At 36.0% G+C, this 16,164-nt stretch overlaps 1 protein-coding gene across 2 annotated transcripts in view; it reads right to left on the bottom strand.

The window, feature by feature from the left end:
- Positions 1 to 241: 241 nt before the first annotated feature.
- Pdlim3 (PDZ and LIM domain 3) overlaps positions 242 to 16,164 on the bottom strand; it is a 30,212-nt gene continuing 14,289 nt past the window's right edge. The window contains exons 4-8 of one of the 2 annotated variants that reach the window (XM_047549418.1): positions 11,924 to 11,991; positions 6,777 to 7,040; positions 4,950 to 5,080; positions 2,512 to 2,623; positions 242 to 1,186 (exon numbers count right to left, since the gene is read on the bottom strand). In XM_047549418.1, coding sequence (XP_047405374.1) covers positions 997 to 1,186; positions 2,512 to 2,623; positions 4,950 to 5,080; positions 6,777 to 7,040; positions 11,924 to 11,991 — 765 coding nt within the window. In that variant the 3' untranslated portion in view covers positions 242 to 996. Of the gene's footprint in view, positions 1,187 to 2,511; positions 2,624 to 4,949; positions 5,081 to 6,776; positions 7,041 to 11,923; positions 11,992 to 12,355; positions 12,544 to 16,164 lie in introns of both variants that reach the window. The other variant, XM_047549419.1, reaches the window with a different exon arrangement.

Consider the following 16,164-nt stretch of genomic DNA (forward strand, 5'->3'; position numbering starts at 1 on the left):
AACAGATCACAAATGAAATCCTGGATTTCAGCAATGGATATAAGCAGGCCACAGGAGACTGGTTGTCTCTGCCTTCCTGAAGATATCTCCTAAATTGTCTCCTCCTGGAGGTGCTATCTCAGGAAGGAGGAGGAAGCAGTGGTAAATCACTGAGTGCATAGAAACAGCCTTGATGGATTTTGAAAACTCCATTTGCCTAAATGTTTATCAGAAAGAGACATTTCAATTGAAAGAGACTATGTTGAAGCAAGGCAAACTTTTAATCAGAATTACCTTTAACTAGCAAATTTAAATGCCCCTTCTAACAGCAGAAAAATTGAGCTTTTAGGAAAGAGTGAATTATAAAAACCAAAGAAGACAAAATATTTAAAAAAAATATTTGTTATTGTTAGTGTACATGTTAAGATATGATTGGGGCCTTTCAGTGAAATATTGATTTTAACTGAATTCATTGAGTGCCACAACATTAGGTATTTTAAAAACATTGTATATATTTATTATGTTTGTTGCATTCAGTGGTGTAGATGTTTGAATACGAAACTAGAGAAATCCTGGGAACTTTGACATGCATGCTAATAATGACAGCTACGGATTGTTAGAATATAAGACTGTTATTGGGTATTTACTACAATCGCCAAAACCAACCTGTCAAGGAAAGACAACTCGATTCCTCCAAATATCTTGATGTTTATGCTTTGAATGGCCATATTATAAATGCAAATTCTGAAGCACGACATACAAAAAAGTTATTGCTGTAAATGTTATTGCTGCTATCCCGCAAAGATAAAAAGAGTTGCAAAACATAGCTAAACGTATGTTTTTGTCATAGAGCAGACACGTGCCTTCCATTTCTTTCCCTCCGTATACAACAAATGCCTAAAAGCCTTGGCTTTAGGTTTGGAGTTGACAGTAGCCATCCTGCCCAAAGCCATTCCTGTCTTCGCGTGTGAATGTGCGTGCGTGCGTGCGTGCGCGCGTGCTCTGGCTGCATAGGACTTAAGCTTTGGGATACAGAGTAACCATGTCGTAGCCCTCTGGGGGCCTCGTGCGGGCTCTGGCGTGAGTTTCACAGTACAGCTCCCCCTCCACGAAGAAGTAGCCCTTCTGTTTGAGGTTGAGGTTACAGTCTGCGCACACGAAGCACTCAGGATGCCGGTACTTATCCCGCGCCTTCACAACCGCACCACTGTTGGGAGGAACAAGCACAAGTGAAAAACAGCCAAGCAAGTGACACCAAGGGAGAGAACACTACACTGAAGGCAGGTGTTACCTGCTTCCCATTCGGGAAATAACAGCCTCCAGCTGCAGACCCGCGCAAGACTGTGACAGTGTATGTAATTGTCACGGAGGTGGGAGATAACCAGACTAAATCATCCTGTGCTGCTCTCTGAGGCTGATGTGTGAATATTTTTCCAGATTATCATACAAGTAGTTTATGGACCAAAAAACCCAACCCACCCAACAATCTGTAGGACCCTACACTGAGTTCTTTCCTACTGTTTCTATGAAAGAGAGAGACCTGATAAAAATAAGACAAATCCTGCAAAGAATTCTAACTTTGGCCAGGTTTGTGGGTTATCCAGATGACTTCGGACAGCTGTTTATCTTCAGCCTCTATTTTGTAGAGTAGAGACACAAGTCCCAGGGAGTCGGTGGATTTGCCTTTACTGTGGTGGAAACAGTTTACCCCAACTTAGTGCAATAATTGCTTTTGGCGACACCATGACTTTTTTTTTTTTTTTTTTTTTTTTTTTTTTTTTTAAGGTTCTCTCTGCTCCCAAGTCTCCTGCTCTCCTCTTTGCTGTTTCTCTTTCACATTCCTCCCCTAGTTCTAATAAGGTTCATTCCCCACTGTCCTCTTGGGATGTAGCCTAGATCACTGGACTGAGATGCTGCTTTGGTGCCTGAGCTTGTGATAGGGCAACAGCAAAAAGGGGTGGGACAGGTGGCTACATAAGACTTATGAAGCACAGAGATTCAAATAATCCAGTTTGCTTAATGTGAATTAGCAAGCACGGCTATTTAAACATGAAGTCTCTTGACATGGAGGCTGATATTTAGAAAAATTATATGTTAACATTTGCATAATTTAAGCAATTGGGTAAAGATAACGTGTTTTAATCAACAACCTGATGATTCCTGAATTTGTTTCCCTGAGTTTACGCAGAAAAGGAAGTATTAAAAGATTATATGTTAACAAAGGGAGGGCTTTTAAATCATGATTCTTGGAAATTATATTTAAAAACACATGTGGGGTAATTTTGCGTTTCACAAGAGTTATTTCTGAAAGTAAATTTGATATTGCTGGTTCACATTATATGCCAGTTTGGGGGTACAACTAAAGAACGCTGGTCTAAATGTGCTAAATGTTGTGGGCATTGTATTTCAAGTTGTTGGGTAGAAATTTAAGTTTTTCATAGTTGCCTTTTCTGTATAAAGTCTTAAAGTAGAAGAAATAGAAAACTGCCACCAAGATTTATGGTGAAATTTTGGGTTCAAAATAAGACGTACACAATGCCACTCCCACATTTGTCACAGAATGGCATCTTCTGTGCACCGCCAGCACCACCGTGGGCTTTGGTAACCGGAGCCCTCACACTTCGCGTTCCAGCAGGACGGTCATCTGAAAAACAAAGTGTTTCCATTTATGGCAAGGAACAGCTGGCTCCAGTTTGTACTTTGCTTCTATTTTAAAGTGTGCACTTTAACCTAAGGAATTCTTAAGTTGTAGCTGCGCTATCATTTCCAAAGAGCAGGACCCGTTGAAGCAGAAGAGGCTTGGTTCTGAAATAGGACCTTTCAAAAGAGAACTAATGAAAGTTTTTTGTTATTGGAGGGGGAGCTCTTACAAAATGCTCAAAAGAGCAGAAGGCAACGTTCATTATCTTTTTGTGGAAAATATACATAACATGAAATTTAGCATTTTAACCACTGTTAAGTGTGCAATTCAGTGGTATTAAGTACATTCATGGTGTCGTGTGACCATCATGAATAGCCACTTCCAAAACTTGTCCCTCATCTACTCTGCATTCATCAAACAATAACAGTTCATTCTTTGTTCCTCTTGACCCCGATAACCTCTGTTCCACCTTATGTCACTATTAATTTGTCTATGCTGGCTGCCTTATATATGTAGAATCATACAATACCTATCCTTTCATGTCTAGTTTCTTTCACTTAGCACAATGTTTTTAAGGTTCTTCCATGTTGCAGCACGTATTAGAATTTTATTTCTTTTTAAAGTTGAATAATATCCTATATTATATATATATGCCACATTTTGTTTATTCTCTTATCTGTCAATGGACATTTTAGTTATTTTCACCTTTTGGCTCTTGCAAATAATGTGAACACTGGTGTACGTGTATCTGCTTGAGTTTCTGCTTTCGGGTATACATCTCCTAGCTGGTTCTTCTGTTAATTCCTTGGTTTGTTTGTTTGGTACCAGGGATTCAACCCAGGGTACTTAACCACTGAACTACATCCCTAGCCCTTTTTTATTTTGAGACAAGTTCTCACTAAGTCACTGAGTTTGGCTTTAAACTTGAGATCCTCCTGCCTCAGTCCAAGCCACTGAGATTACAGGTGTGTGCCACCATGCCTAGCTGTTAATTCTATGTTTAAGTGTTTGAAGAACTACTATTCTGTTTTCCATAGTAGCTCTACCATTTTACATTTTTCTCTGCAACATACAAGCACAAAGTTTCTTACAATCTCCATATCCTTACCAACACTTTGTTTTTTCTTTCTTTCTTTCTTTCTTTCTTCCTTCTTCTTCTTCTTCTTCTTTTTTTTTTTTTTTGGTACTGGGGATTGAACTCAGGGGCATTTAACCACTCAGCTATATATACAGCCATTTTTATTTTTTATTTTGAGACAGGGTCTCTCTAAGTTGCTGAGGCTGGCCTTGAACTTAAAATCCTCCCACCTCAGCCTCCCAAGTTGCTGGGATTACAGTTATGTGCCACTGTGCCCAGCTTCCTTTCCAATGCTTGTTTCCATTTTTTTTTTTTTTTTGATAATTCCCATCCAAATGGGACATTTTGCTTTTTTGTGTGACTTTTAAAGGACAAGTATGTATCCTTGGGGGTAAGAGTGGAAGATCAGAAGACAGAGGCAGTGGGATAGAGGCCCAGCTCAGCAGTTTACTGGTGGTGTCCCCTTGTACAAACCTGTCCTCCTTATATCTCAGTTTCTTATTTATTAAATAGGGCAAATAATAGCTCTGACCTCCATAAGTTACAGCGAAGATTACATAATGTGTGTAAAGTATTCTGCACAGAATTCAGAACCTCTTAAACATTCATTACAATGTTTCTTTTTCTTTTCTTTTCTTTTTTTTTTTTTTTTTTTTTTTTGCTTTGATGTTGATGATGCCCTACATTTTGGGAGGCTGAGGAATTTTACTGTATCTACTTAAAACTGAACTTTTGATTCATGAGCTGAGCTACCCCTTGACTACCATTAATTGAATTTGTCTTTGGTGACTTTTTATGACTGGTTTCATTTTGTGGCTACTTGGATACATCCTGAAGGCTCTTTTCCTAAGTGAGGGATCACCCAAATCCTTCTGAGCCAAGATTCATTTGATTACTAATTAAAACCACCTTTTAGCTGGGTGCAGTGGTGCATGCATGCCTGTAATGCCAGCAGCTTGGGAGGCTGAGGCAGGAGGACCTTGGAGTTCAAAGCCCAGCCTCGGCGAAAGTGAGGTGCTAAGCAACTTAGTGAGACACTGTCTCTAAATAAAATACAAAATAGGGCTGAGGATGTGGTTCAGTGGTAGAGTGCCCCTGAGTTCAGTCCCTGATACCCAAAAACAAAAAAACAAGAAACAAAAAAAAACACCTTTTAGGCTTTCATCCAGTTATGTTTGCTGTGCTCTTCCTGCCCCACCCTTCCAATGGCCTCTATCAATAATGTTTCTGCAGATGTTAGTGACTACTCACCAGGGCCATCATTCACTAATTCCTGGAGCACCCTGAAGGAGCCTGACTGGCGAGGCTGAGTAGGTTCATCCCGATTGTCATGGAGCATGCGGTACACATCTGACTGGGGAGGTACAGAGGCTGTGGGTTCACTGAAACACAAGTATGGCAGGTGAAGCATCGTCAGGAGCAGCAATAGACTTCAATAAGCAGGCATCACTATTTACAGCAACTATTCAACAGAGATTGACTTTCAAGTGAATATTCTAATCAAAAACAATGAGAATCCACATGGGTTGCCTTATGTCATTGAGGCATAGACCTGGGAATCACATCAACACTTCCCCATATGGCAAAATACTTTGGAGGGAAACCAAAAGGTGATTGTTAGGAAATGATATTTTTAAGAAACAAGACTTGTGTCTGATGAATATATATAATTATAAATTATTATAATTTATAAATTATTTTAATTTATAAAAAGTGATTATGCAATACTGAAGGATATAATTATATATGCATATATATTAATTTTTCTCAGAAAAAAGACAACAAACACATGATAGTGCAGGAGTGAACCCAGTTTGATTATTCTCAGTCATAAAATTTATAATGACACTCAGATTCACTTTTGATATTTAACTAGGGTAAATTGCTTAATTTGGTTTTAAGGTTAATTTGTTAACTTGTGGACATGACCAAAGTATCATTTAACTTGTAAATCAATGAAATCTATTTGTCATTGTTTGAAAACATGTAACGTAAAAATCTTCATCTATACTTCTTTAACTTGATTGTCCTACATTTTAAAAATAGCCACATTAAAATTCATTCAGAATAATGATAGCAGCTGTATTTTAATTTGCTTTCTACAATTATATTCATAATGAACAATTAAAAATATCACCGTACTACTACTTATCAGGCCCTAAATACTTTATTACTTTATGTCATTTAACAGCATTATCTAGAAAAGATAGTCATATACACATTTTAATTTGCCTATATTATACTTGAAAATAATCATACAACACTAATTTTTTTTGCAAAATGAGATATATTATTAACTAGATGAATTCATCATGAAATATATTTAAAATATTACATAGCATTCTTAAGCACCATAATAATTTATAAAAAGTGATTCTGCAATATTGAAGAATGTAATAAGATTTTATCCCATAATAAATTGTTTTAATTGGAAAAGTATAACAAAAGTACTTGAAACATATTTATAATAGGTAAGAAATTAGTCAAAATAAAGATCAATGGGAATTAAATATCTCCTTTCATAACCTGAGGTATTCACTTACAAAACTTTATGGGAGTCGAACATTTTAAATGAAAAATGATTACCTCTTCACACACTGCCATAAGAAGAGAGAAGAGGTACCATCTCGTAAACATTCTGTGACCCTCCCTCTCCTTCCTAATTTTTTTTTTTTTTTTTTTTTTTTTTTTGCGGCGCTGGGGATCGAACCCAGGGCTTTGTGTTTGCGAGACCTCCTTCCTAATTTTTGACCCCCAAAAGAGACATAGTGTAGATGATAAATTACTGTGAGAAGTACTAAATGAGATATTCGTGAAGTACATCACAGCTTTCAAATGACATATACATTTGGTTCTTATAAGATTTCATTTTATAGTTGTCACATTATCAACTTAGGTAATTCCTCAAATCATCTATACCACCAGGCCTAGGTATTTGCAATAAATCTTCAGTATTTTTTCTTTAAAGCTTTGCACATAGTTTTCTTTCCATTAAGACACTATTAAAAGATACCACTGAAGTTGACATTGCCCATGTGTTTAGTTAATATGCCCATGGTTCAAAAAGATTCGCATTACCTCATTGAGGGTGTTTCCCCTAGAGCTGTTGAAACCTGACCCTGAAGTGTTTCCATAATATTGTCATCTGAGTACAACTGCATAGGTGTATTAAACTGAGCATGTACAATCTTCACACCAGGAAGTTCCATTTCCAAAGGAATGTTAGGGGCCATCTTAGCAGCAACTTTCAAGTCACCTGGGCAAATGGTACTAAGAGTACTGACAGAAGACGGGGTGCTACGTCCACTGCCACCATCAATACCGGAGGGAGTGCTGCATCCACTGTGTTAAGGACCACGCGACACACAGAGACGACACAAGGCACCAGACACAGAGAACAGGACAGATAGGTTAAGAGGAACAGAAGGCAAAAAGTGAGAGGTGAATTACATCCAACTAAAACACTGGCTAGAATTTGTTTTTAAAAAAGGACGATTTATGATGAAAAAGTTTAATGAAATTAAAAGATGCAGGTGATAATGCATTTATTGGCTCCGTTCTTCCAGGCAATTTGTGAGTTGAGTGCTACATGCAGAAAAAGTTGTATATAAAGTAAGTAGAAAAGATGCAGCAGTCTTCACTTTTTAAAAAAAAGGTCAAATAACTTTATACCTTAAAACATTATAGACAAATAATGGAGGGAAATTACATTGGCTAGACATTGTTTTACATTTCTGGAATACACTATTTAAAATTAAAACATTGATGAATGATCCTTCACAAATAGTAATTGAATATGCAGCATGAAGATCCAATCAAAGTGTGAGAATAAGCATTTCAAAATAAGAAATATTTTTCAGTAATACAGAGGAGCTTCAATTGATTAGTAATTGGCAACTTGTAGGTTATAAGATATAGATTATGTTTACAAATATTTTGCAGAGCTGGGGTTATAGCTCAGTTGGTAGAGTGCTTGCCTTGCAAGCACAAGGCCCAGGGTTCAATCCCCAGCACCACAAAAAAAAAAAAAAAAAAAGAGTATTTTGTAAATATTTTGTTGTTACTGTTTCAATACTTTGTTTTTATTCCTTTATTTTAAAACACTGTCCCATAGCTTAATATAGGATCTAGAAGCAGCCAATAAATGCTTTTCACCTTGCAATTAATGATTAGAGGACAAATAAGGTAGTCACAGATTATTTAGATGCTACCCTTGGACTAAGATATATTTCTTTGATACAGCTATTTCATGTAAAATTTTGGAAGCATGCATATATTTCTAGGCATATTTCTAATTAACTTTTAAAGACAAGTTACAAGGATTTATTACTAATATATCAGAAAGGCGATGCATGCAAATTTAAGAACTAAGGAGATTTTGTTCTCCTCATGAAACTATTGGACCTACTGGAGGTTGGTCACAACTGAACATTTTTCTACTTGCATTTTAAGTGCATCATTAGATACATTTTAGGAGAAGATGGAATATATTAAGAGATTTAGAAAAGCCCAATCATTTAAGACAAAGCAAAAAGAAATGTTAGTATTCATATAAACCTCTCTCATGCCTCTCAGTTAGTGTAGCTATATACTTAAGATGGAAAGTGAATTTATGTGATGCATTTATTGCAAAGTCAATATTCTCTCAGGTTTCAAGTATGGTTCCATTTCTGCATTTACTCTCTAGGGCTACTAATGCTAACTTCAATCTTGCATAGCTAGCAAATCCTGGAAGAATACTGGGTAGTGATTTTGTTGCAGCCTGATTAATCTTAACAACCCACATCACCAAATGGATTCAATTTTTTAAAAAAAGGTTGTGTTATTCATTTACCTACATAGCCCAAACCAGGCAGGTAAATAGGGTCTTTCTCTTTCAGTTCCTGGCTGTTGAGAACCTGTTTAAAACTAAATCTGCACCCTGGTGAGATCATATACCAAAATATCAAGTGGCTTTTTTCACCCATTTTGTATGCTCAACACTACCCTGGATCCTAAAATTAACTTCAGCTGATAAAAGAAGAGACATAAAATTTCAGCAGTAGTGTAGTTTAATTAGGATTACATTGATTTGACCTAAGTGTGATGAAGTTTATGAAATGGTAGTTTAGGATTTGAAATACTGAGTTAAAGCTTGGGATATTTTGGGTTCTAAATACTGAAGGTATTCTGCAAGCATTTGGATCTATTCTGGCCCTGCTATACGTCAGGCATTGTGCTGGATGCTGGATAAACTATTATCAGATGGAAATTATAGATATGCCTTACTTTGTAATTAGGAATCTTTTATTTATTTGGGTTTTGATATATTGGCATGGTTGTTCATATAATTTATTTAAGCAAGGATTGTGTCTTCTATTTCCTAGTTCCTTTATCATTCTATTTAGTGGCCCATGTCTATTAAAGGAATGGAACATAAACCTGAAGCCAACCAGAATGACCTTTTAAAATTTCTGGGACAATTTTAAAAAAACTCTTAAACTAATGCTTTAAATAAAATAGTTTTCATGAACTCCAGTCATTGTGGCTATCTTTATGGTCACCATGACCTTCCTAAAGGAGTAGGTTTGTACCAGTGAGATTTCCTGAGGTGGATTTAGTGACTTGGAAAGACCATTTTCAAGGCTGATGACACATTCAATAACGTTACACTCAGGTCATTTGACAGAAAGTGAATTTCTCTGGGGTGTGTACAGATTTTGGGGGGCATGCTTCTGGATGCAAATTGTCCAAAAACCACTTGCAGAGATTGTATTTTAACATTTGGATCTATAAAATACATTGCATACACTTTTAGTTATAGCTTGGGCTTTAAATTTTATGTATTTGCATATGAAACACTGATGTTTTAAAATGTTTCAGTTATGATAAATTAATTAAAAGAATTAGAGCTAGTAGTTAAACTCCAGTGAGATTAACATTACAAATTACAAATTTAGCATGTCCAATCTACTTTGGAATAAACAAATTATTCCTTAATAGTGCAGTAGTGGCTTGGTTTGTAGCCACTAATAATTTCCTCTCAAAAGATTATCTTGATGAAGAATCTTTCAGAGGGAACAGCAAGTTCAGAAGCTAGAGAAAATAGTGAGATGGCACAAGAAGGAAAAAAGATAAGGAGGTATTTTTATAATTTTTTTCACTGGCACATGATTTAAGCAAATTTTTTCATTCCTATACCTCTCTTCCCCTCTTCTAAACTTAGCTTTATTAAAAGAGACCTTCAAACAACAAACTAATACTGGCTTATCCTTATCACCAAGTTTGAATTAAAAAGCTTAAAGTAAAAAATTTAAAAAAAAAACAGAAAGGATTATGTACATGGGTCTTACTGACTTTCTCTGAATTTTTTATAAATGAAACGTGCTATAGGTCTTTAGAAGAGGAAGGCTATGTACTAATCTAATCATCTCAGTCAAGCTTCCAAAAGTCCTACAGCTGGAGTTAGTGGACTTACAGTCCTACTAAACTTAAAATAATGCAATTATATTACTTTTACTATGCTTCTTTGGGAAGTTGCAGGTGTGTTTATTCAATAGTAAAATAGCATTTTAACTTTTACTACAATGTTGTTAGGTTATTGAAGGTGGGATGGTACAGGAAAGCAACTGATAATAGAAAAACAGAAGAGATTCAGGGGAAAATAGAACAGGAATGAGAAAATAAACAACAAGAAGTAAAAGAGGAAGGTGCAGAGTCTCAAGGACCAGGGAGGGACGACATGTTGCTCCAGATTCTTCTTGCCACACAGGAAATACTACTTTCAGGATTTTATTCCTTTACCCAATGCACATTTACTGAGGCTTCATTATTCTGTACCAGCCTCATTTCTAAGTGCTGGGGATATAATGTGGAACCAGCCAGACAAGGAGTCTGCAAATGCCCAGCTTGCATTCTAGGGAAAGAAGGTGTATTTGAGAAGCACCACCTTCTTATCATCTTTCTCCTGCTCTTCCATTCCAGCGCTCTTATCTGGGTCTGATGGCACAAAAATGTCTGGCTTATTTTTGACATAATTTTATGGCTCCGGCTCTAGACTATTGAAAGATCTGTACTTGGAAACCATATATCAAGTGATGCCTGGCTACCCACAGCAGGAGTCAGAAGCTCAGGTATCGAAGGGGGCTGGGAGAGTCACACATAATATAAAAATAGGCCAGGTAGCATACACTAAAAGTGATGGGCATTTTAATAAACTGGTGGATAGATGTCCTAGTTGAAGGCACTTAAAAAAATTTAAAGAAAAGGAGGGTTAAATAAAACATGAACCTACCAGTGGGTCACCAGTTTACACTTGATGAAAATCATCGTTCCATATTCCTAACCTGGTAGGATCAATTCAGTCTAACCAGCACATCCTTCCTATGGGCTGACTAACTTAGTTGAAGTCAGAGTGGTAGGTTTGAGGCTTCCTAAAGTCAAAATTTCCCCGTGTGGCAAAACAGGGCATTAGTCCTTTCCCCTTAGGTTGAAGTTCAATTTCTAGAGAAGTTTTTTGAAAAGGATCATCTAGAGGCGATAGCTTTTTCTGATTGATTGGATAAGAATTTTGACGTGGTTCATCATTATTCTAATTCGAACACTGTTCTCCATGAGGGTAGCCAATGCATCTCCCTCCCTCTCAGTTTTTACTTTATGCTTATTTTAATGCAAGTGGAAAAGTTCCCTGTCAGAGGGCTTCTCTTCCTTTGCAAGGATCCATAAGTATGCTGATTTATCTTTATGTAAGGGCTAGGGTTAGTGGGATTTGAAAGTTGAGTGAGAAGCAGATACTGAGGTGGGATGCCCAGAGCCTGTCATGCTTATGAAGGGACCCTAGCTTCCCCCGTGTGCCCGTCTGCTTCCTTACTCCTGACCCAGGGCAGGATTCCATTTTTGTTCCTGCTGGCTGGGCTTTCCTGACCTGGGATAGACTATGTCTGAGTGACTCAAAGGTCACCATGTCCTGGATGGGATCCCCAGAGCAGCAGGGGTACTAGTTATAAATACACATGGTGATCGTCTGAAATTTCACAGTTCTGTAATCTTGTCAATATTTACTCTCAGAAATGGAGGTTATTTGGCCGCTGTTCTCTGCTAAGTGAGTTTGTTTCTTTTTGCTTTTGAAATAAGTTATGCAATGAGAAAAGTCACTCCAAACATCTTACAAGTTACTTTCTTGGTAATTAGTAAGAATGCACAAAAGGAGCATGCAGTTCAAACTTCACAATCTCAGAGTTTATGACCTGCTTCGGCCTGGGATTATGAAAGGTTTGGGCCGAATATTGTGCTTGTGTTCAAAGTAGTTCACATCCTGTAAAAACAAAGGGTTACAAAAGTCCCTCAGTGGAAGATGACTTTTTAAAAATAAAATCAATCGAACAACAACTGTATAGACAGGATTATTTACCACCAAATATAGATATGATTAAGAAGGGTGGTGATATAATCAGACGATTTCTTCTTTTAACCATCTACTCACTAAATGTTCAGGAACTGCCCGGTTGGGTTCCAGAACAATTAGAACCATGTTTAGATGCTTGTCTTTAAAATAAAAATCCGATAGTGCCTTCAGGAAAATAAAAGGAAAACAGCAAGAGCTGGACTTTTGAAAAGAAAAGAAACCATATTATCAAGGTCAAGAACATTGTGGCCGGAACTGAGAGTCCAATACTTACTGTTGAGGTGAACTAGGAATGAGACCCCGTAGTTGTCCATGAAGTGCATCTTGGATATTGCTAGTTGAATAGAGCCCAATTGGTGAGTTATAGGAAGCACTCACTACCTGTCTTTTGTCATCAATGTTTGCTGCTGCAACAAAAGGCTGGGCCCTTCTGTTGTGCGCGGTACCAATGGGTTTGAATTCCTGTACAATGGCAGACAAAATACACAAGGCCACAGAGTGCACAACAAGCCGTTAGTAAGCAAAACTAATAGCATCTCTATTGTTAATAAAGGCATCCTTACCTGCCATGAGGTTAACGGAAAGGTTAAAGGAAGAGTTGGGGATGCATCTTCCTGTGATTTTCCCTGAAATTTAATTGTGCTATACTCACCTACCAAAAGTTATCCTGCAAAGGAATTGACCTTGTTTAAAATATCACAATAATTTCAACATTGTATCTCTTGTCTGCCCCCTACTGACTTCATCTATGCTTTTAAGAAATTGTAATGACTTGTTTGAATATTGAAAATTTGTGTCAGAAATGAGATTTTTGGCTTAGAAAAAATTATTGCATTTAACATTTTTCTCAAGAAGAACTTACGTATGCTTTTTTTTATTACTATCTTAGGAAACCTTCATAAGACAGGAGGGGAATGATGGTTTTTGAATAAATATACTGAATTATTTTAACTAATCTAGGTAAAAATTCTGTTTCTAAAAGGCACCTACAACAACAACAAAAACACCACTTTATTTGGGTTAGGCTATGATCTTGAATTTTGAAGAAATAATAATTAAAATATTTTTTATGAAAGTAGGAATAACATTTATAGACCCCCCCTTTTGTTTTATGATTTCATGTTTTGTATTTAAAGAACTCTTCATATTTATTCTAGTTCTGGAAAGACTAAAGTCAGTAAGTTAGAGATAAGCAGTGTATTGAATTTACAAAAGGATTTTTACTTACTGGGGAAAAGGATCAGACATCAGAATCCTAAAACCTGAGTTTGAAAAATGCCTCAATGATCTGAAACGCTATATTAGTATTTGTTAATGTAGGAATGTTTTCAAGTTTTGAATGGTTGCATAATTTTGTAAAGCCAGTAAAAACCTTTTCTTTAATCTGAAACTGAAAAGAAAGGTTGAATTGAATGTTATTTAGCCAATAATTCTATAGTGACATTGAATCGACTGGTATCTTTTTCATTTGAATTTTCCCTCTATAATAGTGCTCAACGCAGAGGAGTTGGCCAAGGCAACATTATTGTTGCTGTTACTGGGTAGCAGAACCACTGAAACAACCAAGTTTAACTTTAGAATTGTTCTAGTTTTGAATCGGAGAATGTGTGAAAATGTGTGTAGCCAAACATTTACACAGTGGTACAATCCAATTGTTTTAGCTGAATTAATAATGAACTAGGCTTGGCTGTATTTTATGGTTAACCATTATTATAGCATGAAAAAAAATGAACTGGAAATAATTGTGAGTAATGGCAATAAGTATGATCCAGGACTTTGTAACTCTTTTTGATGTGGAAAAAGACAGAAGGAAAATTACCTAATTTAGTGTTGGTGAATTATAAATCTTTCAGGTTAATTACAGAGCAAATCAGGCAGGACTAAATGGCTCAAGCCTTAAGGAACTTAGCCTTTTTTTTTTTTTTTTTTTTAAACAAAGCATGAAGTGCCTTAAAAATCTTGGTGAATAGAATTAAATTTATAATTAATTAACATAATAAAATGGTTCTATGGGAAAAATCTTTGCCTTTAATTTTTCTTAACCTTAAAATGAATAAGCATGAATGGTAACTGTACTGTAAATAATGCAATCTTCCTGAAAATATTGGTATCTTAATAATTTCTAGTAGTACTTCTAAACAGCAACATATAAGTTAATTAGCACCAAGCCTTTTCCTCACCATTTTCAGTTTTAGAATTTGAATATTGCAAAGGTGATGAATGCAAGTTTTGTTAAAAACAAATTCCTCTATTTTTCATTCAGAGTATAAGCGGAAATATTTCTTTCTTAAAAAATACTTTTTAAATTGTCAATGGACCTTTATTTTATTTATTTATAAGTGGTGCTGAGAATTGAACCCGGTGCCTCACACACGCTACGTAAGCAAATACCCCTGAGCCACAATCCCAGCCTAAGGGGAAATATTTCTAACACAGACTTCAAACACTTTTATTTAGGCTTTGCAAAGCATTAGTTTATTGGCTTCTAGAGTCATTCCCCAAAGCACAATGAAGTGTATATACCAAAGGTAAACAAGAAATTTAAGTATGGCACTAAAAGGAAACTTTCTATCCAAGTCTTACATCATTGTTGACCGTCAAACAGAATCAAAAGAAAAAACCAATTAAAAGTTTGCTGTCCCATTTTAATTCCTTTTTGCTTTTTTTGGAAAATAATGAGTAACAGAAAATAGCTGTACAAATTTATATAGTAGTTAATTAGTCCAGCTCTTGTGTTTATTCCACCCAGACAAATACATCAAATAATTCTTATCGCCTAGGAATTCAAAAAGTAATCATCCAAATTAATTGACAGTTTAAAAATCTTATTTTTAAATGATAGCAGCTTATATTAAGGAACAATATTTTTAGTAGTGAAATGCTAGAGTTGCCAGAGATAAAGTTAAGAAATGTGACAGAGCTCTGCTCACATTGGCAGAATGTAGCTCTTCACAGAGCCTCCAGGGTCCTTGAAATGACCTCAACAATGCCAGCACTCGAGATCAACTCACCTTCAGTTTCTTTCCTGGAGAAATGATCCACCATCAGAGACTCAGGACATACTCACCTCCATCAGAACAGTACACTTGGTGCATAAAGTTTCTTTCTCTTATTTCCCTACAACTTACACATTTTTTCATTTGAAAATGGTGGGAAATAAGAGAAACAAACTATAGGAAGTGAGTGTGTATTTGACCAAGTCACAATGAGGAAATGATTGCCTTTCATCACGTTTGAAATCTATGCACAATCAACCGTTCCTCACGCTCACCCCTCAAAGGAAAAATAAAGTCACTCTTAAGATGATTTTTTTCTCCAGTGATCTGTTTCAAGTGTTTCCCACTCTCACTGGGGAAGAATGTGGGGAAATGGTGATCAGGAAAGCTTGTTTTGTAAGAGCTGCTTTCCAGTTATCCAAACATTGTAGATTAAAGTGAACTTTGTGAAAATAAACTGTGACTGTGCATGTAAGTGCATGGTGAGTGTCAGATCTTCAATGGCATGGATGAAGTCCTTTATATGAAAATGGAGACAGCTTTCTTCTTGTTTTGAGAAGAACCAGTTTTTTTCCCTGAAAAACATCTTTCTACTATGATAGGCAATGATGTTTTTGAGTTGATCAACCAACATTAAAAAAAATAAGGGTAATGATTTATTTGAGAATGTAACATTTGAAGAAGGACTAATGACACACCTTTAGTCTAGAATAATGTTTTGTATAGAAAAACATGTAGATCTGCTCATAGACTATTCAGGATCATATGGAAGGAATTCCTGGAAGTTGATCTAAACAATTTCAAAGGTCCTTTTTAAGTCTGAAATTCAAGTCTGAATTTATAAAAATGAAATTTAATTATTTAGTGGTAGCATGGAAAAATGAAAAAAATAGATCAAAGATTCTTATATTAATTATTACTATGTAAGAAAAAGTTCCCTAAGACTAAACCTATGTGTAGAGGGAAAAAAAAAACTGAAAAACATAAAATTTAATTATTTGTGGCTCGGTTTGGATGGTTGGATGTAGTGTTTTCTTCTGAAATGAATAGATAATACTTTTAAATGAAAAAAATATTTTATTATGAA

This window comes from Sciurus carolinensis, chromosome 4 (genome assembly GCF_902686445.1).
Source record: "Sciurus carolinensis chromosome 4, mSciCar1.2, whole genome shotgun sequence".
Lineage (NCBI taxonomy): Eukaryota > Metazoa > Chordata > Mammalia > Rodentia > Sciuridae > Sciurus > Sciurus carolinensis.